This window comes from Eretmochelys imbricata, chromosome 3 (genome assembly GCF_965152235.1).
Source record: "Eretmochelys imbricata isolate rEreImb1 chromosome 3, rEreImb1.hap1, whole genome shotgun sequence".
NCBI classification, from domain to species: domain Eukaryota; kingdom Metazoa; phylum Chordata; order Testudines; family Cheloniidae; genus Eretmochelys; species Eretmochelys imbricata.
In genome coordinates, this window is record NC_135574.1 from 167,525,291 (window position 1) to 167,549,173 (window position 23,883).

Sequence of the window (23,883 nt, forward strand, 5' to 3'; positions counted from 1 at the left end):
ACATGTAGCTACGCATGACAACATGGGTGCAGATTGCTTTTCAACATAGCGTGTAGCTACATGTACCCTATGTGTCGCTGTGAGCGTAGACCAGGCCTAAGTGTGTGGCTAAACTAAGCAAAAGGAAACCAATTCCTAACCCAACTTCTGTGGAGTGTTTTTACACAAGAGGCAAATTATACATGGCATAGTCTAGGATAAAGAAAACTGCAGTTCAGTTCTTGGGCATGTATATTGGGAAACGGGTACTGGCTGCACTAAAAATGGCTGCACTTAAAAATGGCTGGAGATACAATGAAACATTTAGAACTCTGAACTTTTGAGAAATGTCTGATTCAGTATGATGTAAGGCTCTCCCACTTTGCTGTGCTCTTAAACCTTTCCCTCCTTAACCCGCCTCTCAAAACTCCATAGCTCTCCATCCCCATATCAGTCAATCATTTTGACACCCTCTTTCAAATGTAATGCCACTCTTTTTTCCTTTATAGAGTGTTCACTTTCATGAATACCAAGTATATGGCAGTGTTTGTAGAGTGGTGAATTCCACTTTTTATTGAATATTGCACATTCAAAATCTGCACAAGAGACAGGGTCCAGTCAGACCTTTGCGATTGTGGCAATCTCTATTGAGGCCCTCTCACATGCAAAAAGTGGGGACATTTTTTTCCACTCCCCTAGAATATTTATGGTTTCTACCAGTCTGATTTCTTGTTGGCTTTAAGATACTTGGAATTTTGGTCCAAGCATTCTTTCATCTGATTTACCCCTTCCAAGCCCACGTTCCAGCTGAGCAACAGGTCTGCTGGTCTCATGGTCCTCCAGCATAACCCAAGAGGGACCATCAGAAGTAACCTAAGACAAGCTGAATGATTCTAATGAAGTCTAGTGGAATTTCCATCCTGATACATTAGGGGGAAGTTAACGTTCTTCAAAAATTGTTTAGCTCTTCCTTCATATTTACCATCTTTTCACTTTTACCTGTTATCAGCTCAAATCTTAAGACTTTTACTCAGACCTGATGCAGGCAGATTCTCATTGGCTGACTAAGGGCTTCAAGAATAGATCCTATGGTTTGATTGCCATTCAGTTAATCTCTACAAGCTATTGGCAACCCAGAGCAACTAATCAACTGTAAGCTGTGCAGCAATATGGCTATATAATTGACCAACTCTAATTTGAATTAGGCATGTCATAGCCATTCTGTAAATTCATCGCTTTAATGTACATGTTAGCAAAGAAGGCTTATGTGAATAGGGAAATCACAGGATTTACCCACTTTTAAAGTTCTGAGCATAAAATCTCCTGGTAAATGGAATCATGCACTCCTGACAAACACAAATAGTGTATAACATGAATAAATCATGATACTAGCATATACTTATCCCTTCCCTTCTCAGGTACGTCTCCCATAATCACTGAATCCAATGTAACAATCAGTTTGCCCTCAGAACTACCATTGACACAGATAAGGAACTTTACAGATTGCGGTTGCTGTTGTGGTTACTGCAGCTTTAAGGTTTGGAAAACTGTGTTTAGCAGAGTTTGAAAGAACCTTGTCAGCTGGAGTTGTAGCCGGAATCTGAATTTAAGAATGAGGCCGGGCTGGATGTAGCGTCATGACAAGGATCCTCTCACTGAGCTAACTTGATTATTTTTGTTGCAAGTTTATTTTTTGGCTATTCTGATTTAACTGCAATAATTTTAGTTATCGGGCCAGATTTGGGTGTTTTTTGCAGGGGGCAGCATGTAACAAATGATTGCAGTAAAAGAGCAATTAATGGGGAAAACTCTTAAGTTTTTAGAGCCAATCTCTGCTCTGATACTCCACTGTCAACCTGGAGAAGCTCCACTGAAATAATCGGAGTTATACCACTGTATAACTGTATACCACTACTCTCCAGAGTAACTGAGAGCAGAATTTGGTCCATGGACCTTATTCTTATTGCTCTGATGACATTACTTGTGGTTCTGATCAACTGAAAATGTTCTGCTTCATGACTGCATTGATTTGAATGACAAAATAAACTTCTCAAGGAAATATGTATATTGTCTTAATGCCACTAGCTGACTTCCTGCAGGAGCAATTGCTGTATCAGTGCTGAAAGGGCAGAAGCAGCAAATTTGTTAAATCTGAGGCTTTAGTTTTTATTTTCATTTGGGGCCTGCTCCTGTTCCCACTGAAATCAATGAATCTAGTATTAAGTAAACAAATGCCAGATGAAGAGAGAACTTTGCCATAGAAGCTATTACACAATTCAGTCACTGGGCTTGATTTTGCCTTCTGTTGAACGGGGAAGAGGAACATAGAGGAATCCTCTCCTCCCCCACCCCCACCCCACCTCAATAAATAGAAAAGGATCTCTTCTCCAAGCGATAGGAGAGAATACTGGTGAATACGCCAGTCTGTGCACCACATCTCCTTATAGATGCAGTTGGATGGCAAGAGGACTTATTCCGCTGCAATCAGCAACACACATTATCTGGGAGTACGCACTGTTCCTTATTAGAGCAGCAGCAAAGAACATCCTACCCTGTGTCCCTTGGACCTGCTCTCTGGACTCCTGGCTGGCAAGATAACTGCAGCAGAGTGTCCATCTGCCAGCATCCCCTGTTTTCCCTTGTAATACTGGCCTGGATAGGATTTATCTCCAAGTCACAGATAAGTAGAGGTATAATTTATACGTTGGGTGCCAAGGCTACTTTCTCAGATCTTGGCAAAGCATGATACGTGATTTATCACACTGCAGAAGAATGAGTAGCTTATGTGGGCTGCTATTTTATCTGTATAAATCTAAAAGAATTAATATATCAAATTACATCTTCAATGAGAACATACGGTGATAGCTGTTGTCCGAGGAGAAGAGCTAATTGAGCGTATTAAATTTTGCATTACTTCAGAAAACTGCTGTTAGAGTGATACTTAAAGTGCTTAGAAAGGGAAACATCTTCTAGAAGACTGGATTCAGTTACCCTGTTTTCTTCAGTTTAGAGTATTTTTATTGATCTGAGGCAGCAAATCAGATGAGATGGCAAAGAGTATTTATTTGAGTAGATAAATGGTTGGTTGCTTTATAATCTATTTCATAACAGGTATCAGATTAGAATTTAAGATGGACTGGTACTAGATGCCAAAAGTAGTTCTGACCCCAGATACGGATTGGACATTTGTATTTTTTTTTTCAAAATAGGGAAAAAGCTTCTGGAGTTGAATTGCTTTATACCAGTATCACTGAAACAAAGGTAAATAGATCCATTAATTTGAGATGACTTCTTAATTTGACACTCATCCCCAAATTACAATGCTTAATGAAATATTAGTTTACTGACAAATGTCCTTTATCTTTGTTTCCCTTTGTTACAGATCAGTGTAAAACAATGTGTATCTTTTCCTGGACACATTAGCCTTTTATCAGTTTTCAACCCATCTCTACATTTACTTCCCATGTATTTGCTGGGTTTTTTTTCTTGATCTCTTTTCCACCTCTGTATTATGGACATAGTTGGTGGCTATGTTCTATCTGGATGCTGGAAAACTGGAATCTCAGAGCTCTGACCAAAAACAAGCTTCATGGATCTTAGATCTCCAGCTGTTCCCTTACTAAAAGCCCTAGTGGTAACCAGAAGGCTTAGATTTTAATTACAGTTTGTGAGTATAATGTTATCTCATAACTTGGCTTCAGAACATAGTAATCTGTAGGAAAGGTCATGTTCAATTAACATGAAATTCTGTTAATTAACAGAAAATCAGAAAATTAAAAATGATGAGGTGAACAGTTCTAATCATGGTATTGTTTACAATCAGGATTATCATGACACTTCAGATATCTAGAGCAATGCAGTGGTGAAACTGAATCTAGAATTACATTAAAATAAATGGGGCAAGATTGGTTTCAATGACTATTGCCTCACTTATGCCAGTGGTGAATTTGGCCATCTGTCTGCAATTTTGCACAAATAACTCATTTACTTTTATCTAGCTTTATTCCAGTCCTTATAATGATTTACTCTTTGGCCTCCACATCTCACTCCACTTATATTAAACCTCAAAATTGCCATAAACCTCTCAATAACCCTTAAACATGACAGGCAGGATTTTCAGAAGTGGTGCTTTGGCCAGTTGAAATCAAGGGGACCCAGTGTTAGGCTAACACTAAGCCCTCTTTTAAAAAATTCTGCCCTCTACCCCTGGTTCACACTTGGTTCCCAACCACAGTGTTTATAATAAGAGTGAAACATATTCCTGCATTTTATGCATGAAGAAGGCCATACGCAATGTCCTGAAGAGTAGAATGTGACTGTGTAAATTTAACCTGTACCTGCTATCCTTAATGAAGGCTCCAGGAGATATAAATTGAAAACTATTTCCAATCTTCCCTAAAATTACTCATCCTCCATCATGCCCTGAGGGAATTATAAAGTGTGTTCACTTTTCAGTTGTGGTGTGTAAAAAATGTGATTTAAAATTATTTACATAAAATTATACTTTCTTCAGCTAGAGCCCGGTTCTTCAGTGATTTCAGACCTGTGTGAGCTGAACTATGGATGACAAAATATGCCTCTCCCAAATTACAAATTACAGCAATAATTAATAATACAAATTAACAGCAATAATTAATAATAAATGCTTTGCAAACTGAATTAACCCTCCCTTTACCTATGTGAGCTAGGGATGACTTGTTATCCCTATTTTACAGATTTGGGAAGTCAAGACACAAGACCTTGCATGACTCACCCAAGGTCTTGCAAGCAGTCTGTTGCAAAGCCAGAGCTAGAATGCATATCTCCTGAATCCCAGTCCTGTGCATCAATCCAAGATTAATCTGTGTTTTCATGAGCTGTGTGTGTGTGTGATGTGAGGAACTCTCAACCAGTATGTGACACAACAGAAAAGGGAGAGAAGACTGAAGCCAAAACATGCACGATACAAAGCAGTGATGCACAACTGGAAAATCAGGTGCTCATGTGTAGAGTACCTAATGAGTAGCTTTAATTTGAGGCATATGACTACCAAAATGTTATTTGGCAGCATTTTGAGAATAATCTTTTCGCTAACTCTTCTTGGCCTGAAAAGCATGGGTCACAAATATACTCCTCTTCAGCAACCAGGCTTGCTTGTCTTTATGCTACTCAAAAAGTGCAGTTTGCTTCAAGTGCAGTTTAAGCTGAAAAATGACTTTGCAAAAGTGACATCACAGGGCTCCATGTTACTTGTACATGCAGCGGATCTTATCAGGAGACTTTGAGAGACAAAGCAAAGACTTGTTTCCTCTGAATGCCAGTGCTATACGTCAGAGAAGACTAAAGCTGGACTTTCTTTCTCATGAATCACCAATAACAAAAATAAAAGTTCTGCTGGCCATATTCTGCTGTGAAGAACAACTGTGCACCCTTATCACCCTCAGTGTGTTTGCATGGCGGGATCTCACTCGAACTGGGTAAACCGTTCTATTGATGATACATTAGAAGAAATGGAGTCTGGCTTGCTCTTCCTTCGTTGTGTTGACTCTGCATGGCAAACAGGACTAAAACAGAGTAAAAAATCCTTATTTTTACTCCCCCCATCTTGGTTACTCAGGTCTGTTCCTAGCCTCTGAAAGCACCCAAGAAACAGATCTGATGAAAGATGAGGTGCAGTTTTTACATAGCTGCTTAACAGTGTGGAGCAACACTTCACAGAAATATGTCCAGTCACTGTTTCACAGGGGACTGCTGGTATTGAGAAACTTGTTCTACACTCACATCTTCCTTACGGGTGTTCCCTAAATGGCTCCTTTGCAGTACAGAAATTGGTAATTCTTGGTGATGATGTGCAGCACCATTTCCAGCTCTAATGAACTGAAACTTATTTCTTCTTTGGCAGATGGAGCTCAATGTGTGTCTCTTAACCTGTCCCTCAAATGTGTATATGAGTAGTAATCCTGAGAGAATTAGAAGCATCAAGTGGGAGTATATTGAGTTGAGGCATTTCTCTTGTGTGACCTCTTGAAGCTAACCTGTTGCTGTCTGCTGTGTGATGGAATAGGTTGTTTCTGTGTCGATAAGAGCAGCATTAAAATAGACAATAACTGTAAAGCGTTTGCCACTTTCCAGAGTAGATCTAAAAATGGCACATTCATAGCCAAGAGATGTATTCTTTGTGTGTATTCATATCTTCAATGCTGACTTTAGTGATAAAATTAAGTCTTTACTGCTTCCAACAGAGGCAGCACAGCTCAGATAGAGCAAACTGGGTTCTGTTTCTTTTAGTGCAGGAGAGGGCCACATCTGGGTAGGGAAATTGCATGCAGGGCCATGAATATAGGGCTGGGGCAGGGGGCTGGGGTGCAGGAGGGGGTGCAGGGTGTGGGAGGGGGTGCAGTGTGCAGGAAGGGGCTCAGGGCAAGGGGTTGGGGCAGAGGAGAGGTACGGGGTGTACCAGGGGGCTCAAGGCAGGGGATTGGGGTGCAGGAGGGGTGTGGAGTGTGGCAGGGGGTTGTGGTGCAGGCAGGGGGCTCAGGAAAGGAAGTTGGGGTGCAGGAAGGGTTTGGGGTGCAGGCTCCAGCCCGGCACTGCTTACCTGGAGCGGCTCCGGGGTGGCAGTGGCATGCACCTGGGCCAGGGCAGGCTTCCTGCCTGCCCTGGCCCCAGCCACAGCCCCAGCCCTGGCCCCGGCCCCGTGCCGCTAGCAGAAGTGTCCTGCACCATGTCCCTGCTGCCCCTGGGGGAGGGTGGGCAGAGGGCTCTGCACGCTGCCCTTGCCTGTGGGTACCTCCCCCGAAGCTCCCATTGGCTGCGGTTCCCCATTCCTGGCCAATGGGAGCTTCGGGGGAGGTACCCACAGGCAAGGGTGCCCACCCTCCCCTAGGGGCTGCAGGGACGTGGTGCCAGACGCTTCTGGTAGCGGCGCGGGGCCTGGGGTGCCACGGGGGAGGGGCAATCCCGCAGGCTGGATCCAAAGCCCTGAGGGACCAAATTCAGCACACGGGCCATAGTTTGCCCACCCCTGTTTCAGTGCATCAACATAAAATTTTTACTAATTTCAGATCACTTGCACACCTGAAAATCCATAATGACAGTCAACTCCAAAGCCTAATTGGGAGCAATGAAGTGTTAATCTTTTTGGGTGGTTTCTTTTAATTTCTTTTATTTAAAAAAAGAAAAAAAGTTAAATGCAAAATATGCTAACACAACAGCTTTTATATTAAAACGTATGTCAGAAAAAGCAAAAATTAAGGTTTTTATAGTAACATTTAAGTACTCTACTTTGCCAGTTACTATATAGGATGTTAAACATGTAACTAAATATGCATGTTTGTTCAATGTGAGCAAACTAGTATTAGCACAAAAACATTAACTAGAGCTGGTCAGAAAAACTATGAAGGAACTAGGGCTGTCAAGTGATTAACAAATTAATCATGATTAATCTCACGATTAAAAAAATTAATCTTGATTAATCACACAATTAATCACGCTGTTAATAACAGAATACCATTTATTTAAATATTTTTGGATGTTTTCTACATTTTCAAATATATTGATTTCAATTACAACACAATACAAAGTGTACAATGCTCAATTTATAATTATTTTTTATTACAAATATTTGCACTGTAAAAAACAAAATTAATATTTTTTTCAATTCCCCTAATACAAGTACTGTCGTGCAATCTCTTTATCATGAAAGTTGAACTTACAAATGTAGAATTATGTACAAAAAATTACTGCATTCAAAAATAAAACAATGTAAAACTTTACAGCCTACCAGTCCACTCAGTCTTACTTCAGCCAATCGCTCAGACAAACAAGTTTGGTTACAATTTGTAGGAAATAATGCTGCCTGCTTCTTTTTTACAATATCACCTGAAAGTGAGAACAGGCATTCTCATGGTACTGTTGTAGCCAGCATCACAAGATATTTATGTGCCAGATTCACTAAAGATTCATATGTCCCTTCATGCTTCAACTACCATTCCAAAGGACATGCGTCCATGCTGATGATGGATTCTGCTCGATAACGATCCAAAGCAGAGTGGACCGACGCATGTTCATTTTCATCATTTGAGTCAGATGCCATCAGCAGAAGGTTGCTTTTCTTGTTTGGTGGTTCAGGTTTCTGTAGTTTCCGCATTTGAGTGTTGCTCTTTTAAGACTTCTGAAAGCATGCTCCACGCCTCATCCCTCTCAGATTTTGGAAGGCACTTCAGATTATTAAACCTTGGGTTGAGTGCTGTAGCTATTTTTAGAAATCTCACATTGGTACCTTCTTTGCGGCTTGTCAAATCTGCTGTGAAAGTGTTCTTAAAATGAACATGTGCTGGGTCATCATCCAAGACTGCTATCACATGAAATATATGGCAGAATGCGGGTAAAACAGAGCAGGAGACATAAAATACTTCCCCATGCAGTTCAGTCACAAATTTAATTAACACGTTATTTTTTTAATGAGCATCATCAGCATGGAAGCATGTCCTCTGGAATGGTGGCTGAAGCACGAAGGGGCATACGAATGGTTAGCATATCTGGCACGTAAATACCTTGCAACACCGGCTACAAATGTGCCATGAGAACGCCTGTTCTCACTTTCAGGTGACATTGTAAATAAGAAGCTGGCAGCATTATCTCCCGTAAATGTAAACAAACTTGTTTTTCTTAGCAATTGGCTGAACAAGAAATAGGACTGACTGGACTTGTAGGTTCTAAAGTTTTACATTTGTTTTGTTTTTGAGTGCAGTTATTTAACAAAAAATCTACATTTGTAAGTTACACTTCCGTGATAAAGAGATTGCACTACAGTACTTATGAGGTGAATTGAAAAATACTATTTCTTTTATCATTTTACAGTGCAAATATTTTAATAAAAATAATAATATAAAGTGAGCCCTGTACACTTTGTATTCAGTGTTGTAATAGAAATCAATTTATTTGAAAATGTAGAAAAACATAAAAAATATTTAATACACTTCAATTGGTATTCTATTGTTTAACAGTGCGATTAATCGCAATTAATTCTTTTTTTTAGTTAATTGTGTGAGTTAACTGCGATTAATCGATAGCCCTAGAAGGAACTATCCATGGGAGAATGCAGTTCAGTTTATACTGCTTGGAAAATTTGTGGTGTTTTAACAGAAGTTTCATTTCAGAGAAATGATAAGGGGAAGAACCAAACACTTTTAGAATGAAATGTTTTGATTTTTGTTTTGAAATTACTTCGTTCCTTTTTTTAAATTTTGTATTATAAAGTCGAATTTGGATCACTTTTTACTGATCCAATTTTTTTTTTTTTTTGGCATTTTCCTTCTCAGACAACACTGAAATTTTTTGGTGTTTGTTCCAAGTTGGAATGAAACCAAATTTCAAAATCTCATTCCTTTGTGAAACAGAATTTCCATCCGCAGCACAGCTCTAATGTTAGCACTTTGGAACTGTTTTTCGGCGATGATCTGTAACTTGTAGGCTCAATTTTGCACAAACAGTGTTAGCCTGAATCAGATTGCATATGCAGTAAGTCTGTTTTAAGCTTCTATTTGTTTGTACTTGCAACTTAAATAGCTAATATCTAAACCCTACCAGTTGTCTGCATTTTATTGTGGGCACAGAATTGAAGGCCCAATATATTTGTGTATGAAAAACTATGCCTGCAAACCTGAGGCCCAGCTGTAAATCAGGCCCTGAATAATAAAAAGGCATATTAATGTTACATTAATGATTTTTGCATGTCGTATTATTACATAAAAAAGCATAGGTGTGTTGAGGGAAACACAGTGCTATGTCTTGACATTAGAGGACAGATATTTAAAGGAGGGCAAAACCTGCATGTGAATACTCAAATGGACATTTAAGACTTCAAAGTAGGGAACTGGGTTTGCAAATGATTGGTTAGATTTGCCCTTCCCGGATTTTCATGTATATGTATATTGTGTGTTGCCGTTCTATTGGGGTTACGGATATTTCTGCAGGGCTACCTACCACATCCTCTATTTTGGACATTAGGTCCTACATGCCTTCTTGTCCTTAAACCTTTGAATTTCAAGCAACCGATCATACTCCTTCTGTCAATGAAGTAGAGCTAAGAATGGCACAAATGGGAAAGGTGGGCTTACCTGCCCATCTGGGGAACAAGTCGCATGTGTGATTTTTGAAGGCTGATATGTGATTTGATTCCTGGTTAGAACTAGTAAATATGATGGGAACACATCACTTTAGGCCCTTTTTCTAAATCTCCACAAATTATTCTGTTTTATAGAAATATCACTGTCCCCTTTGGACATGTTTGTGAGCACAATTAGCAGAAGCACTTGAAGTCGACTTTTATTGTTAAAGCATCTAGCGGTGTCATTTTTTTCAAAATAGGTAACTATAATCATGACAAATTCATGAAATAAAGAGAAAAATACATTGCTTCAGTCCTCAAAGGACTTATGTTAACATGTAAATCATATGTTATTAGCTAAATTAAATTGTTCCACTACATTAAACAAGCCTGAACTAGAACATTGAGGCAAATTATACGTAAGCATGACTGAACAACTATCGGTAAAACCTGGTGACCAGAATTATGCAACTATGCATTTCCAGAAACATTTATTAAAACAAACAGCTTAAAACTTGTTTGGAGAGCTTACTTAAATCTTTTTAGTCAGAGGCAGTTCCTGTGTCTGGTAAATCAGATATATGAGCTCACTCAAAATGTGTTTGGTTTTTGTTTTCTTTTAATTTGCTTTCTGTAAACTTATGGTGTAAATCTGGATGATAATGATGATACTTAGCATTATGTAGTGCACGCTTTAGATCTGAGATTTTGAAGCCCAGTGGGAGCTTTATCATATCTACTGCAAAGATGTCATGAAGAATATTTACCGAAGTTTTCAAAAGTGACTTGTAATTTGGGGGGCCTTAATTTTTGGGTGCCCAAGTTCAGATATTTTAAAGGGGCCTGATTTTCAGAGGGTGGGTTCTCGGCACTTTCGGACAATCTGGTTCCTTTGAGGTGTTGCGATGGACATCCCAATACAGAGGAATCCAAAATCCTTAGACATTTTTAGCCTTTGTAGTTAATCGTCGTGGCACATCTGAGGTAGATACGGTAAGTATTATCCCCATCTTCCAGAAGGGGGAACTGAGAGCTTGTCTACACTGCGATGTTGTCGACAAAAATTTTGTCTTTCACAGGGACTTAAAAAAGCCCCCCCCCGTGAAAGACAAAAGTTTTGCCAACACAAGTGGCAGTGTGACCGTAGCTTTGTTGGCAGGAGCATGCTCCTGCCGACAAAGCTAACGCCATTTGTGGGGCTGGAAGTATTTTGTCAGCAAAAGTGCCGACAAAATACCGACAGAGAGCATTTGCACATGCTGACTTTTAGCAACAAGGCTGTGTCGACACAGCCTTGTCGCTAAAAGCTGCATAGTGTAGTCAAGCCCTAAGGGTGAGAGGTGAAGCAACTTGCCCAAGGCTACACAGTGAGTCAGTGGCGGGACTTGGATTAGAAATAAGGAGCTCTTGTCTCCAAACACTGAGCTCATTCCACTACATATGGTGTGTCTCAAATCTATCTGATATATAAGCACAATAATAAAAAGCTTAGACTGGTCTTTGTTTGCAGATGACGACAGTTCTATTCATTTATTGGACCATAATTTCAGCCAGCCTCAAAGTAACATCTAAATATCCACAACCAATATCATCACAAAATTGGGCTTGCAAATGAGACTTCCCTATTCACATAAAATGCCTTTTTTATATGTACAATAACGCCCCACTTAATGTCCTCTCGCTTAACATTGTTTCAATCTTACGTTCCTGATCAATTACAAAACATGCTCCTTTTAAAGTTGTGCAATGCTTCGCTATAACGTTGTTTGGCTGCCTGCTTTGTCCACAGCTGGCAGCCCCCCAATCAGCTCCTCTACGCCCCCCCCAGTGTCTCCCACCTGCCAGCAGACCCCACAGATCAGCGCCCTCCTGCTCCTCCCCCCGCCTCCTACCCGCGGCAATCAGCTGGTTTGCAGTGTTAAAGAGGCAGGTGGGGAGGGGGAGCCTGCGCGCTGTGTCCTCGCTCCTCCCCCCTCCCTCCTGAATGCCACAAGCCAGCTGATTGCCCCGGGCAGGAGGCAGGGGAGGGAGGGGGAAAGAGCGAGGATGCAGCATGCGGAGTAAAGGGGGAGGAGTGGGGGAAGAAGAGGCGGGTTAAGGGTGGGGACTTGAGGGAAGGGGTGGAGTTGGCGGGCCGAGGGTTGACCCTCCCGCCCCTGGTGCTTGCAGAGGTGGGGAAGCTGCCGCTGCTGCTGCGCAACGTGCTTCTCCTAGCCTACAGCACCTTCAGCCTCCTTGCCTGCCTCATTGTCTCCAGTGCCAGTGGACTGTGCCTGTGTGGGGTAAGGCGGGGGACCCTCCCAACTATAGTACTGTACTGTACGGCAAAAAAACAATTTCTCTGGAACCTAACCTGCCCCCCCATTTACATTCATTCTTATGGGGAAATTGGATTTGCTTAACATGGTTTCACTTAAAGTCGCATTTTTCAGGAACATAACTACAACGTTAAGCGAGGAGTTACTATGTAGATTAAACCTATGAATGTATAGCAAAGCGTAGACATTGCTATATATCTGATCAACTCTAACGTGCATTATGCATATTTCAAATGGTCTGAAATGAGAAATTCAAAGAGAAACCCAGGGCATGTGAAAGTGAATCGAAACAGAAGAGAAGGTTTGCATGTCCCCCTGAAAACACAGGCCACTGACATTCATACGCTTCACTGTAATGTCGCTTTATAGGCATGTGTCAGTGGCCAGTTTGCATGCCTAGGTTATGAACACTGTTGATAGAAAACATTAAATAATGTAATGATGAATTCTAATAGCCTGCTCTGCTTTATTCTTTTAGGGAATCAGTAGCCTGTTCAGTTCACTGAAAGTAGTCCGACTTCTTCGGCTGGGTCGTGTGGCTCGGAAGTTGGATCATTACATTGAGTATGGAGCAGCTGTCTTGGTTCTGCTGGTGTGCGTGTTTGGTCTTGCCGCTCACTGGTTGGCTTGCATTTGGTACAGCATAGGAGATTATGAAGTTATTAATGAGGATACAAACACAATCCGAACGGAAAGTTGGCTCTATCAGCTGGGGGAGTCCATAGGAACGCCTTATCGGTTTAACTCGACAGGTTCAGGGAAATGGGAAGGGGGGCCAAGCAAGGATTCTGTTTATATCTCCTCGTTGTACTTCACAATGACTAGCCTCACTAGTGTTGGATTTGGGAACATTGCCCCCACTACGGATGGCGAGAAGATCTTTGCGGTTGCTATGATGATGATTGGCTGTAAGTACCAGAGATTTCATTTTTTTCATAGACAACAGGTATAAAGTCTTCCTGTGCAAGTTAACCTTTATAAAAATTTCTTACACAGTATCTTAAGGGTTTCTAACCAATCTTTAAAACACAGTTTTGTGACAACATTTAGACATCATTACATAAAATATTATGATTTTTCTGGTATGATATTTTAAAATCAAGGGTGAGAAATCTTGCATTAATGTTGCATGATATTAGAATGACTGTTTCTGTAACAAAATATAGTTGAATTTCTGCTTACATTTAAACAATTAGAACATGCAAGTTCTGGGTAATTAAAGACCATATATATGCAATCAAACAAGAATGAAATGTATTAATGTTTGTTTGAAACTAAGTACCTAATCCTGAAGATGTTTACTTGTCTGAACAACTGTATGCTGTGAAGTCAATAGGACTATTCATGTATGTAACGTTACTTGTGTTTATAAATGTTTGCATGATTGGGAACTAAGTGAGTAATTCAAAAAAATCTCATCTTTCAATTCACTACTTTCTGGATTTTACAGTATCTAAATTTATATGTACAGTTCTTATATTCAGAGATGGAAATGCTTCCCTTACTATATTACACAAATCAAGAGTCAAGCTGCCAGAATAGAACCTAGAATATTTTGTTATAGAGGGCACTGGTAGTGACACATATGTTCAGGTTTCCTAACACTTTCCCATATGAAAGAATCTTGCAATTTTTTTTTTTTTGAGAAGCTCTAACATCTATAGTATTTGCAGTAGGGCTTTGAAATTCAACAGCGAGAGATCTAGGGGCCAGATAACTGCTTTTTCTTTGTTACGTGAAATTCCATTAATCTTTAATTGAGTTATAAACTGTTGAAAATTGCCTGTCTGTTGTCAGCAAAATGTTGGTAGCATGTCAGACTGGTATCTTGAATACTAACATTCTAAGGAGAGAGACCGGTGCTGCTGCCAAAACAATAGCAGTAAGTACAGCGAACCTTGGGAGCAGACAGTCTCTCTGTGATGGTGGGAGAGAGCTGGGTTGAAATCCCCTTACAACCTACCTTGGACTCATCATGTGGCTGCAGTGGTCTTTCTCCCTACCCTCGGGGAGCATCACACTGGGTAGGAGCTCCTGGGCAGAGGAGAGAGACAGTTGGGCCTGGCTCCTTCCAGACCCAGTACATGGTGGAGTAGCCTAGTCCACACTCCGATAACAGCCTCCTTCTGTAATCAGCCCTGTAGCGAAAGTCTGTGCTGAAACTTCAGGGTTCAAACCCTGATGATGATTGATAGGGGGGAAGGAGAAGGGAATGGTTTGTGACAACTAACACAATAGAATTTTCACCCTTTTTCCTTTTATAAAAACAAACCATAGGAAATTACTTAACATGCTCTTAGTGTTTTGTGTGTGTTTTGTTTTTAAGTTGCAAAGTCAAGCACCCAAGTTGCCTGTGCAACCTGAATTCAACCCCCTTGTGCATCATGATCTAGTTTTTAATTGCATGATCACATCCTCTTTCATTGCAGAGGACCCCTACCTCATTCAAGATGGACCCGCTCTTGGGGTGAAGCAGGGCTGTGTAGCGAACGATGCTGTTTTTCGGTCCCCTGCCTCATTTGTTCCAGAAGTAGGAAGCTGCGAAGTAAATGAAGGAAAAAGGATGATCTCATGGCTAAGGCAGTCGAACACCACACTGGAGAATTCAGTTCTATCCCTGCCTGTGTCGCAGAGCTTCTACGTGATGTTGAGCAATTCACTTAAGCCAAAATTTTGTCAAGTGAACACTAATTTGTTCCTTATTTTATGGGCACCCAGACTGAGACACCTGAGGTCTGATTTGTAGAACTGCAGATCACTCATACCTACAACTGGGGTCAAAAGGAGCTGTGGATGCTCAGCACCTCCAGAAGTGTGCTGTGGAGGGATGAGCTCAGAGTTGGGAGTCAAGAGGTCATGAATTCTAATCCTGATTCTGTCACTGATTCACCAAAGCCTAAGTCTTGCTTGTCTCAGTTTTTCCATCTGTAAAATAAAGAGAATAGTATGTGGAGATTAATATTTGAGTCACTTGGTTATAACAGTAATGGGTGCCCTAGAAATGACAATGAGGAAGCAAATAATTCCATATTCAGAGCAAGGTTTTGACAGTGAGCGGTAAATAAGACCAGGGCTATGCACTGAATGACGATAAAAAGAAATATTGAACACTTATATTCCTTAACCACTGTCCACCTTGAATACAGAATGAGTCAGGTCTCCTGTGGGGAAACAATAGTAGGTGATCATGTAATTAGACTGTATCATTGTGTGTGCATGCGTATGCATGCAAGGGGGCACAATTAAGGATGCACAGGCAACCTTAATTCTGGCCTTTCCTGACGTTTAAGTGCTTGACATTGCAATCTAAGTACTCTTTGGTTATTGTGGTTATTTATGTGTACAGGACACTCTGTATAGATCATGTGATGTGCTTTAGGTGAAAACAGTGATGGGCCAAATTCTCGGCTGGTGAAAATCAACATAACTCTATTGATGTCGATGGAACGACACCAGCTAAGGAGCTGGCCCTGTATGTTTACAGATGCCCAACTAAATCCTACTTTAAATTAAAAAGTCTGACTTACCCTCCAATGGGACTGCTTGATTGAGGAAATGGGACAACTCATGGGAGAAAATAACTGAAGGTTTCACAATCGAGCTTTTTATGTGATATCTGTATTGCATTTATTATATTACATCTCTACTGGCTTTCTAATCTCACAGTGCTTAATAACATGAGATGTGAACAAAAAATTGGAGCAAAGCTTGAACCAATCACACAATCTACTGTTGGAAAATGAGTCTGGCACAGATTGGAAAGAATATGTCTAGGTCACCTGAAGTCAGTATGACAGACCAAGCAAATGGAAACCTGGTGCTCTCTCTTAATCAGAGACTATATGATAAATGACTTCAAACATTTTCTAAATCTTTGAAAAAATGGCCAAAACAAACACTTCAATAGGCTTCATGTGTAAATTGATTTGAATCAAAGTGCGTGACTTGCAGAGATAAAAGAGAATTAGGTGATAATGTAAAAGACCTCAAGAAATAAATTATGGAAAGAATTATCTTGACTTTTGAGACATTTTTATTACAGTAGTGTCCAAGAGGACAGAAGAGTGAAAAGTTAGTGGATATTCTGTGAACAATGGAAGGAAGAAATATTTTCTGGACAAATGGACTTTGGACCAGATCCTGCAGGCTGCAGCGCATCCCCTGAGATGTGGTGAACACCCAGAAGTACCATGATTTTAAAAAGAGTTAAGCGTGTGCTCAGCGTGTTACTGGATCATGTGTTAATGCAAAGGACAATACCTTAAATTCAGAATAAGCAAATATGCCTAATACTACCTTATTTTTCCTTCCCAGGACTATGGGAAAAAACATGTGTACTCTGACTTCTCAGAATAATGTTCTAATGGCTAAATGTTCTCTAAATGCTTCCGGGATCATCCTCAAAAATCTAATAATCCAAGGCCTTCTAGTTTCTTCTGGTAAAGGAAACAAAGGGCCTGCCTGACTCCTTGCTTATCCCAAAACTCCAGTTGAAGTCAAGGAGGTGCAAGGAATGCAGGATCAGGCCCAGAATTTCCTCCTCCTATGATGTTCTTCCCACTCCCCTTCCAAATGACTTGTCTTTCAGAGCTGCATGAATTAGTCGTCTTGTTCTTGGCATGGAGGATCACCTTGTGGCCAGCCTCTGATGGATTTTATGGTATTGAGGGGCAATTCTTACGATACAAATGTTATTGCTTTGGGATAGATACGCTGTATTTTTTTTCCTCCTTCAGTTTTACAATTTGCATGTGCTAGTGTTTTCTTTGGGTACTGCTGACAGGTTCTAGCCAGGGCATTGTGCTGTGATCTCAGATGACATTGACATAAAATGTTGCACAGTAATTATACAAGTGAGCTGAGTGTTCTTTTGTTATGTAATGTCTGCTAAGGAGACCAGTAACAATTCACTGCATTTCATACCTTGACACCAACTAAGTGGCTATCTGAAATTAGAATCAGGAGATTGTCTTCTACTCTGCTTTTTATTTTTAATTCCCTATTATGTGCTGTGTGCAACTTGGTTTGTATGTATTAAATAGATAACTCAGCACTTTTGCATAGGTATTGGAAGGCCACGCTGACTGGGGTTTATTATTCTGTAGACATGGCCTCCTGTGGTATTTTTCATATGTAAAGTGTCCCATGTTGTGATGTGTGAGTGGATTCATAAGGCAAAGAGTCCATCTAGTCTAGAATTTCTCACATTATCTCTAAATGCCTTAGAAAACATCCTCAGAAGTCTAATAATCTAAGGCAAGTTAGTTACTGCCAGTGAAGAAAACACAGGGCCCAATACTTTATTCCTTGCTTTTGCCCACACCATGACTTAATAGAGGTTTGTCTTGCAGACACCGCCCCTCTGACTGCCAATGGAATAATGTCCCTGTGGCAACTACAATCTTTATTCACATTATTAATAGGAAAGCTTGTATTTAGCTGTGTCTTCATACACTGAGCAGGTGCGAACAAAGAGGAGGAGCCAGTCCCATATGGTCAGGCCGGTCTCCACTGACCACCACCTAAGTACTCTGAAGACGGTTGGTGTGCTGTGGACCACAGCCTATTTACCTGGTCTTGTAATTGAAATAACGCAGCAAACGTTGAACATGCATGATACTTAGGGCTGCTCTTGGACTGTTAAGAGGATACGTACATACATAAAGTGAGAGAAGATTTTGTTCCCTTGGAAGTGAAAGCACAGATAAGAACTACTCAAGAAATACACTTAGATCATCATGGGCCTAGGTCTCTTTAGTGACATGTTCATCTCACTAGCAAGTGAGGGTTAGCTGGATTATTTCATAAAATGCTGCCATTACACATCAGACCTCTTGTGATCCTTCGGACAGACCTGGGTTGGGACCAAAACTCATTTTGAAGTAAGTATAGTTTTATGGATAATCTATTGACCCAGGGCTCTTCTGTTCCCTTCAGTGTTTGCGGCAAGGTGACAGAATTCGACAGCTGATTAACACCCTTGCTGTAGTGTTTGCAGCTCAGCTTCAGCAGTTTGGGTGCAGTGGGGTAACCAAGACAACTGACATGGCCTGAATATATTGTTCCAACCAGTCCAGGAGGGGGTTGGACTTCTCCAAGAGGGTGGGGGCCCAGGCCAAGATCTCCCCACAGTCAGCAGACTGATGACGAGCCCTACTTGGGCCTGGTGTGTGGGGAACAATTGGGGGCCACAGTCAGAAGAGGAGCCAGTGGTGGTTTAGGAAATCTAGGAATTGAGCACAATCACCACTAAACTTGTGTGGGAGTGGGACCTTCGGCTCTTGGGAGGCAAGAGCCAGGGTTGCCTGTGGAGTTGCTTGGGCTCGTAGGGCTGCATTCTGCAGCTGCAGGGTGGACACTTATATCTGCAAGTTCTGTATGGCCCCAAGCAGCTCTGCCGGGGAAAACCTGGCCTGAGTGGGGTCCATGCCAATGAGGTGGGCCCTTATGCTTTGTATTGGGCTAATTAAACTGTAGCCAACCAGGCTGTGGGCAGTCAAGCCTAGTGGTGGAAGTGAGAATTCAACCTATGAGTTAGAGCTGGGTCTAGGGTGGGCAGCGTCCAAGAAACAAGCTAAGGGTCAGTACCAGAGGGACAGAAGCCAAATGCAAGAGCCAGAGGCAGATCCAGAGATCAAAGTCAGAATCTGAAGCTGGGTGGAGCAGGGTCTAGAATAAGGGCAAGCATATATGCAGGGGTCACTGCCAGTTTCAAGGCAATACATTGGTTGCCTAGTCGTGAAGTTAGGGGGCAGGTCAGTAGCGCATCCTAGCTCATCTGGGTCCTTGACACCCTCCAACCATTCTGAAACATAGCCAGGAACACTGCTGCATTGCAACAGTTGTCCTTCATTCCCGCACTCCAAACCCCTCAGCCCCAGCTCCACATCAGAGCCCACACCCCCAGCTAGAGCCCTCACCCCCTCCCACACCCCAACCCTCTGAACCAGCCCGGTGAAAATGAGTGAGTTAGGGAGGGTGGGAAGAGCGAGTGACAGAGGAAGGGGGGCGGGGCAAGAGTATTCAGTTTTGTGTGAGTAGAAAGTTGGCAACCTTAGGACCAGATGGTATTCACCCAAGAGTTCTGAAGGAACTCAAATGTGAAATTACAGAACTACTAACTATAGTTTGTAACCTATCATTTTAAATCCACATCTGTACCAAATGACTGGAGGATAGCTAATGTGATGCCAATTTTTAAAAAGGACTTCAGAGGTGATCCTGGCAATTACAGGCTGGTAAGCCTGACTTCAGTACCGGGCAAACTGGTTGAAACTTCAGTAAAGAACAAAATTGTCAGACACATAGATGAACTTAATTTATTGGGAAGAGTCAACATGGTTTTTGTAAAGGGAAATTATGCCTCACCAATCTACTAGAATTCTTTGAGGGGGTCAACAAGCATGTGGACAAGGGAGATCCGCTGGATATAGTGTATTTAGATTTTCAGAAAGCCTTTGACAAGATCCCTCACCAAAGGCTCTTAAGCAAAGTAAGCAGGATAAGAGGGAAGATTCTCTCATGGATTGGTAACTGGTTAAAAGATAGGAAAGAGAGGGTAGGAATAAATGGTCAGTTTTCAGAACGGAGAGAGGTAAATAGTGGTGTTGGGACCAGTCCTATTCAACATATTCATAAATGATCTGGAAAAAGGGGTAAACAGTGAGGTGGCAAAATTTGCAGATGATACAAAAATATTCAAGATAGTTAAGTCCCAAGCAGACTGCGAAGAGCTACAAAAGGATTTCACAAAACTGGTGACTGGGCAACAAAATGGCAGATGAAATTCAGTGTTGATAAATGCAAAGTAATGTACATTGAAAAACGTGATCCCAACTATACGTATAAAATGATGGGGTCTCAATTAGATGTTACCACTCAAGAAAGAGATCTTGGAGTCATTGTGTATAGTTCTCTGAAAACATCCACTCAATATGCATCGGCAGTCAAAAAAGTGAACAAAATGGTGGGAAATCATTAGGAAAGGGATAGATAATAAGACAGAAATATAATATTGCCTCTCTATAAATTCATGGTATGCCCACATCTTGAATACCGAAGCTTGTCTCCCCATCTCAAAAAGATAACCAAAATGATTAGGAGTATGGAACAGTTTCCATATGAGATGAGATTATGAAGACGGGGGGAGTTTTCAGCTTGGAAAAGAGATGAGGAAGGGGGGATATGATAGAGGTCTATAAAATGATGATGGGTATGGAGAAAGTAAATGAGTAAATAACACTTCCGTCTTCTGATAACACAAGAACTAGGGGTCACAAAATGAAATTAATAGGCAGCAGGTTTAAAACAAACAAAAGGAAGTATTTTTTCACACAACACACAGTCAACCTGTGGAACTCCTTACCTGAGGATGTTGTGAAGGCCAAGACTATAACAAGCTTGATATATAAAAAAGAACTAGATAAGTTCATGGAGGATAGGTCCATCAATTGCTATTAGCTAGGGTGGGCAGGGATGGCGTCCCTAGTCTCTGTTTGCCAGAAGCTGGGAATGGGTGACAGGGAATGGATCACTTGGTGATTACCTGTTCTGTTCATTCACTCTGGGGCACCTGGCATTGGCTACTGTCAGAAGACAGGATACTGGACTAGATGGGCCTTTGGTCTGACCCAGTGTGGCTGTTTATATGTTGAATGGTAACCAGTAAGTGTAAGGGAATCATAAAAGGCTGTGAAATGGTTCTTAACTTGCACACATGTGGTATTCTTTCTGAGGAGTTGGATAAGTGTGTGAGTGTACACCAGGATATGGAACCTCCTGAATCTCACACCACATACTCTCACTGGCCCTTGTCACTATGTGCATACTGAGGCAGTGCTCAAAAACAGTAGAAGGAAGGTGACATAGGCAACCTTTTTATCCCTCCCGCTTCTTTTTGTCCTTTAATTGGACAACAGATTCCTTTGGGTGAGAGTGAGTGTAATGTAAAAGGAGATGAAGAGCTTGTACATTTCAGCCATTATAAGCAAAGTAAAGGTATGTGTGTGTTAATGGCACATAGTGGGGCTTTGCTGAAAGAGGGCAGAGTTAAGGTTGCACGAGCAACCATAACTGTGTTTTCTGACCTTCAGACATTTGAGTTTTGCTCAACTCTGTGTTTTTCAAGAAGACAACATACCACCCAGCAACCTTAAGGCAGAGTGTAGTTTTTTGCCACTGAATTGCTACAAAAAGGGACTGGTAAATGCTGCCAATAATGCTCTTTGGCAGAAAAAAATTACAGCATTAAATTCAGTGTAACAGTTAGCTGGTTATTCTGTCTTAATTGTGGGACAGCAGAGATAATTTACTATTGTTGAATAAGTTTGCTAAACTCCCAAACCACCTCCCCCCTCAAAAAGTACTTCCAGACTGCGTAGAGTATAATTGTTAATTTCTTGTTTCAAAATAATTTTACCATTAATAATGTTTGTTACACATCTGTCTACTCCCCAAAGAATTTTCTGCTGGTAAGCTCCCAGTGGCACATATAAAATCTTAAAAAGCAATCTATCTAGCATATTGCCTGCTTTATTGTCTTGCTTCAACAACAAAACAAACATAAAAGCAACTTGGAAAAGAGAGGTAAAGCAGATTGCTGATTACAGTTTGAATAGAAACGGATGTAGCTGACTGACACCTCTCTTATTTTATTGCCTTTTTATTGAAAATGTAAATCTAAACTTCATCCAGAAATAATTGTGCTTGTACAGACAAAGATATCTTTATCTGAGGATGCACAACTAATTTAGATGTTATTCAGGCCCCATAAAATTGTTATATATAGTTGTAGATTAAGGTCAGAAAGGACCATTATGATCACGTAGTCTGACCTGCTGCAAAACAAAGAAAATAGAGCCCCACCCAATAATTTCTCAACCATGCCCATAAAGATTTGTTATAGCTCAAACAGAAGTTAAGAAAGACACCAACCTTCAGTTAAAGACTTCAAGTGATGGAGAATCCACCATGCCCCTAAGTTGTTCCAGTGATTAGTTACCCTCTCTGTTAAAGATGTATGCCTTATTTCTAGTTTGAATTTGTCCAGCTTCTGCTTCCTATCCCTGGATCTCATTAAGCCTTTTCCTGCTAGATTAAAGAGATATCTACTGTTAGAAATCCCCTGCCCCCGGCTCTGGCCCCACCATGTAGATACCTTTAGACTGTGATCAAGTCACCTCTTAACCTTCTCTTGGATATAGATAGTGTTCCCAAATCCATTTTACACATAAGTAAACTGAGGCATAAAAGGGTAAAATGGCATGCCTGCCTTATCACAAGTACTGGGAATAGAAGCATGAGGCATTAACCTATATACCAAATACGATTATTATATTTGTTCCCAGTCTCTACCATTCATGAGTCCTATAATTGACAAGACACCTAAACATTAGAGAAAAATACCAATTCTGCAGCACGTTATAGGACAAGGAAAAGACATCATATTCCCTATCTCCTTGAGAGTGACAATGACAAATACCAGAACAATGAGGGGCAAGTCTTACACATCTCTCCAAAATTTGACTTTCTCACAAAACACAGGTGCTCATATACAACAATTTCCTGCCTTCCTCCAAGCAGCATAGGAATTGGTGTTTTAAGGGAGCATCAGTTTCAGATTGGGCTGAACGATGATATAAAGGATGGACTGGCATGGGTCAAGCCAATGTCCCGTCTGGATGAACTGATCGACCTGAGTATCAGAATTGATCAGTGGCACCATGAATTTGGCCAAGCCCTGACAGTACCCCTGCTTCCCACCTCTCAACTGTGCACCCCATTCCAAGACCTGGAACCCATGCAGGCCCACCCATGCCTGGGTGAGGCTGGGAAGAACCAGTGCTGAACTTTCAGGCCTGTGTCTGTGTTGTGGGGGCAGCAGACACTTTGCCTTGAGATGCAACGGTCAGAGCAGATTCAGGGTCAGGAGATGCCAAAGTCAGGTTGGGCTGATTCCTTTTAACCTCCACATGCCTTTGTCAGGATGGCAGCAACCTCAGATTCACCCTTGATGTGTCTCCAATTGCCATTAAAGCACCGACTCTAGACAAGGCTAGGGGTCTACCTGGAGGATCTGCCTAACTTGGGAGCCTCCGGCAATTTTATGGACCAGGATGTGGTTAAGGCCCAAGAGATTACTGACATGCATAAAAATTCCCTGGATCTGGTGGAAACTAATGATGGGTCGTTCCTGGCCTCAGGGCTGGTCACACACCAGACCACCCTCTTAGGGGTCATTACACTCCAGGGGCACCAGGAAACTCTGCAGTTCAGATTGACTCAGGCTCCCTCATTCTCCAGTCATCCTGGGAATGCCCTAGCTCACTTTTCCTGACCCCTGTATCCATTGGTGAAAAGGGACAGTATTCTTTTGCTCTCAGTACTGCCAATGATTCTCCCTTCTAGAGGCCACAGAGAGAATTGGTATCCTCTGCAGCTCATGTCATCATTTGGGGAATCTGTGCTACAAGAGAATGGGCCCATTGGAGTTGGCTG

At 41.4% G+C, this 23,883-nt stretch overlaps 1 protein-coding gene across 1 annotated transcript in view; it reads left to right on the forward strand.

The window, feature by feature from the left end:
* The window catches only part of KCNH1 (potassium voltage-gated channel subfamily H member 1), a 322,053-nt gene that overhangs the window by 64,320 nt on the left and 233,850 nt on the right, over positions 1-23,883 (forward strand). The window contains exon 7 of the mRNA XM_077811958.1: positions 12,866-13,295. Coding sequence (XP_077668084.1) covers positions 12,866-13,295 — 430 coding nt within the window. The remainder of the gene's footprint in view (positions 1-12,865; positions 13,296-23,883) is intronic.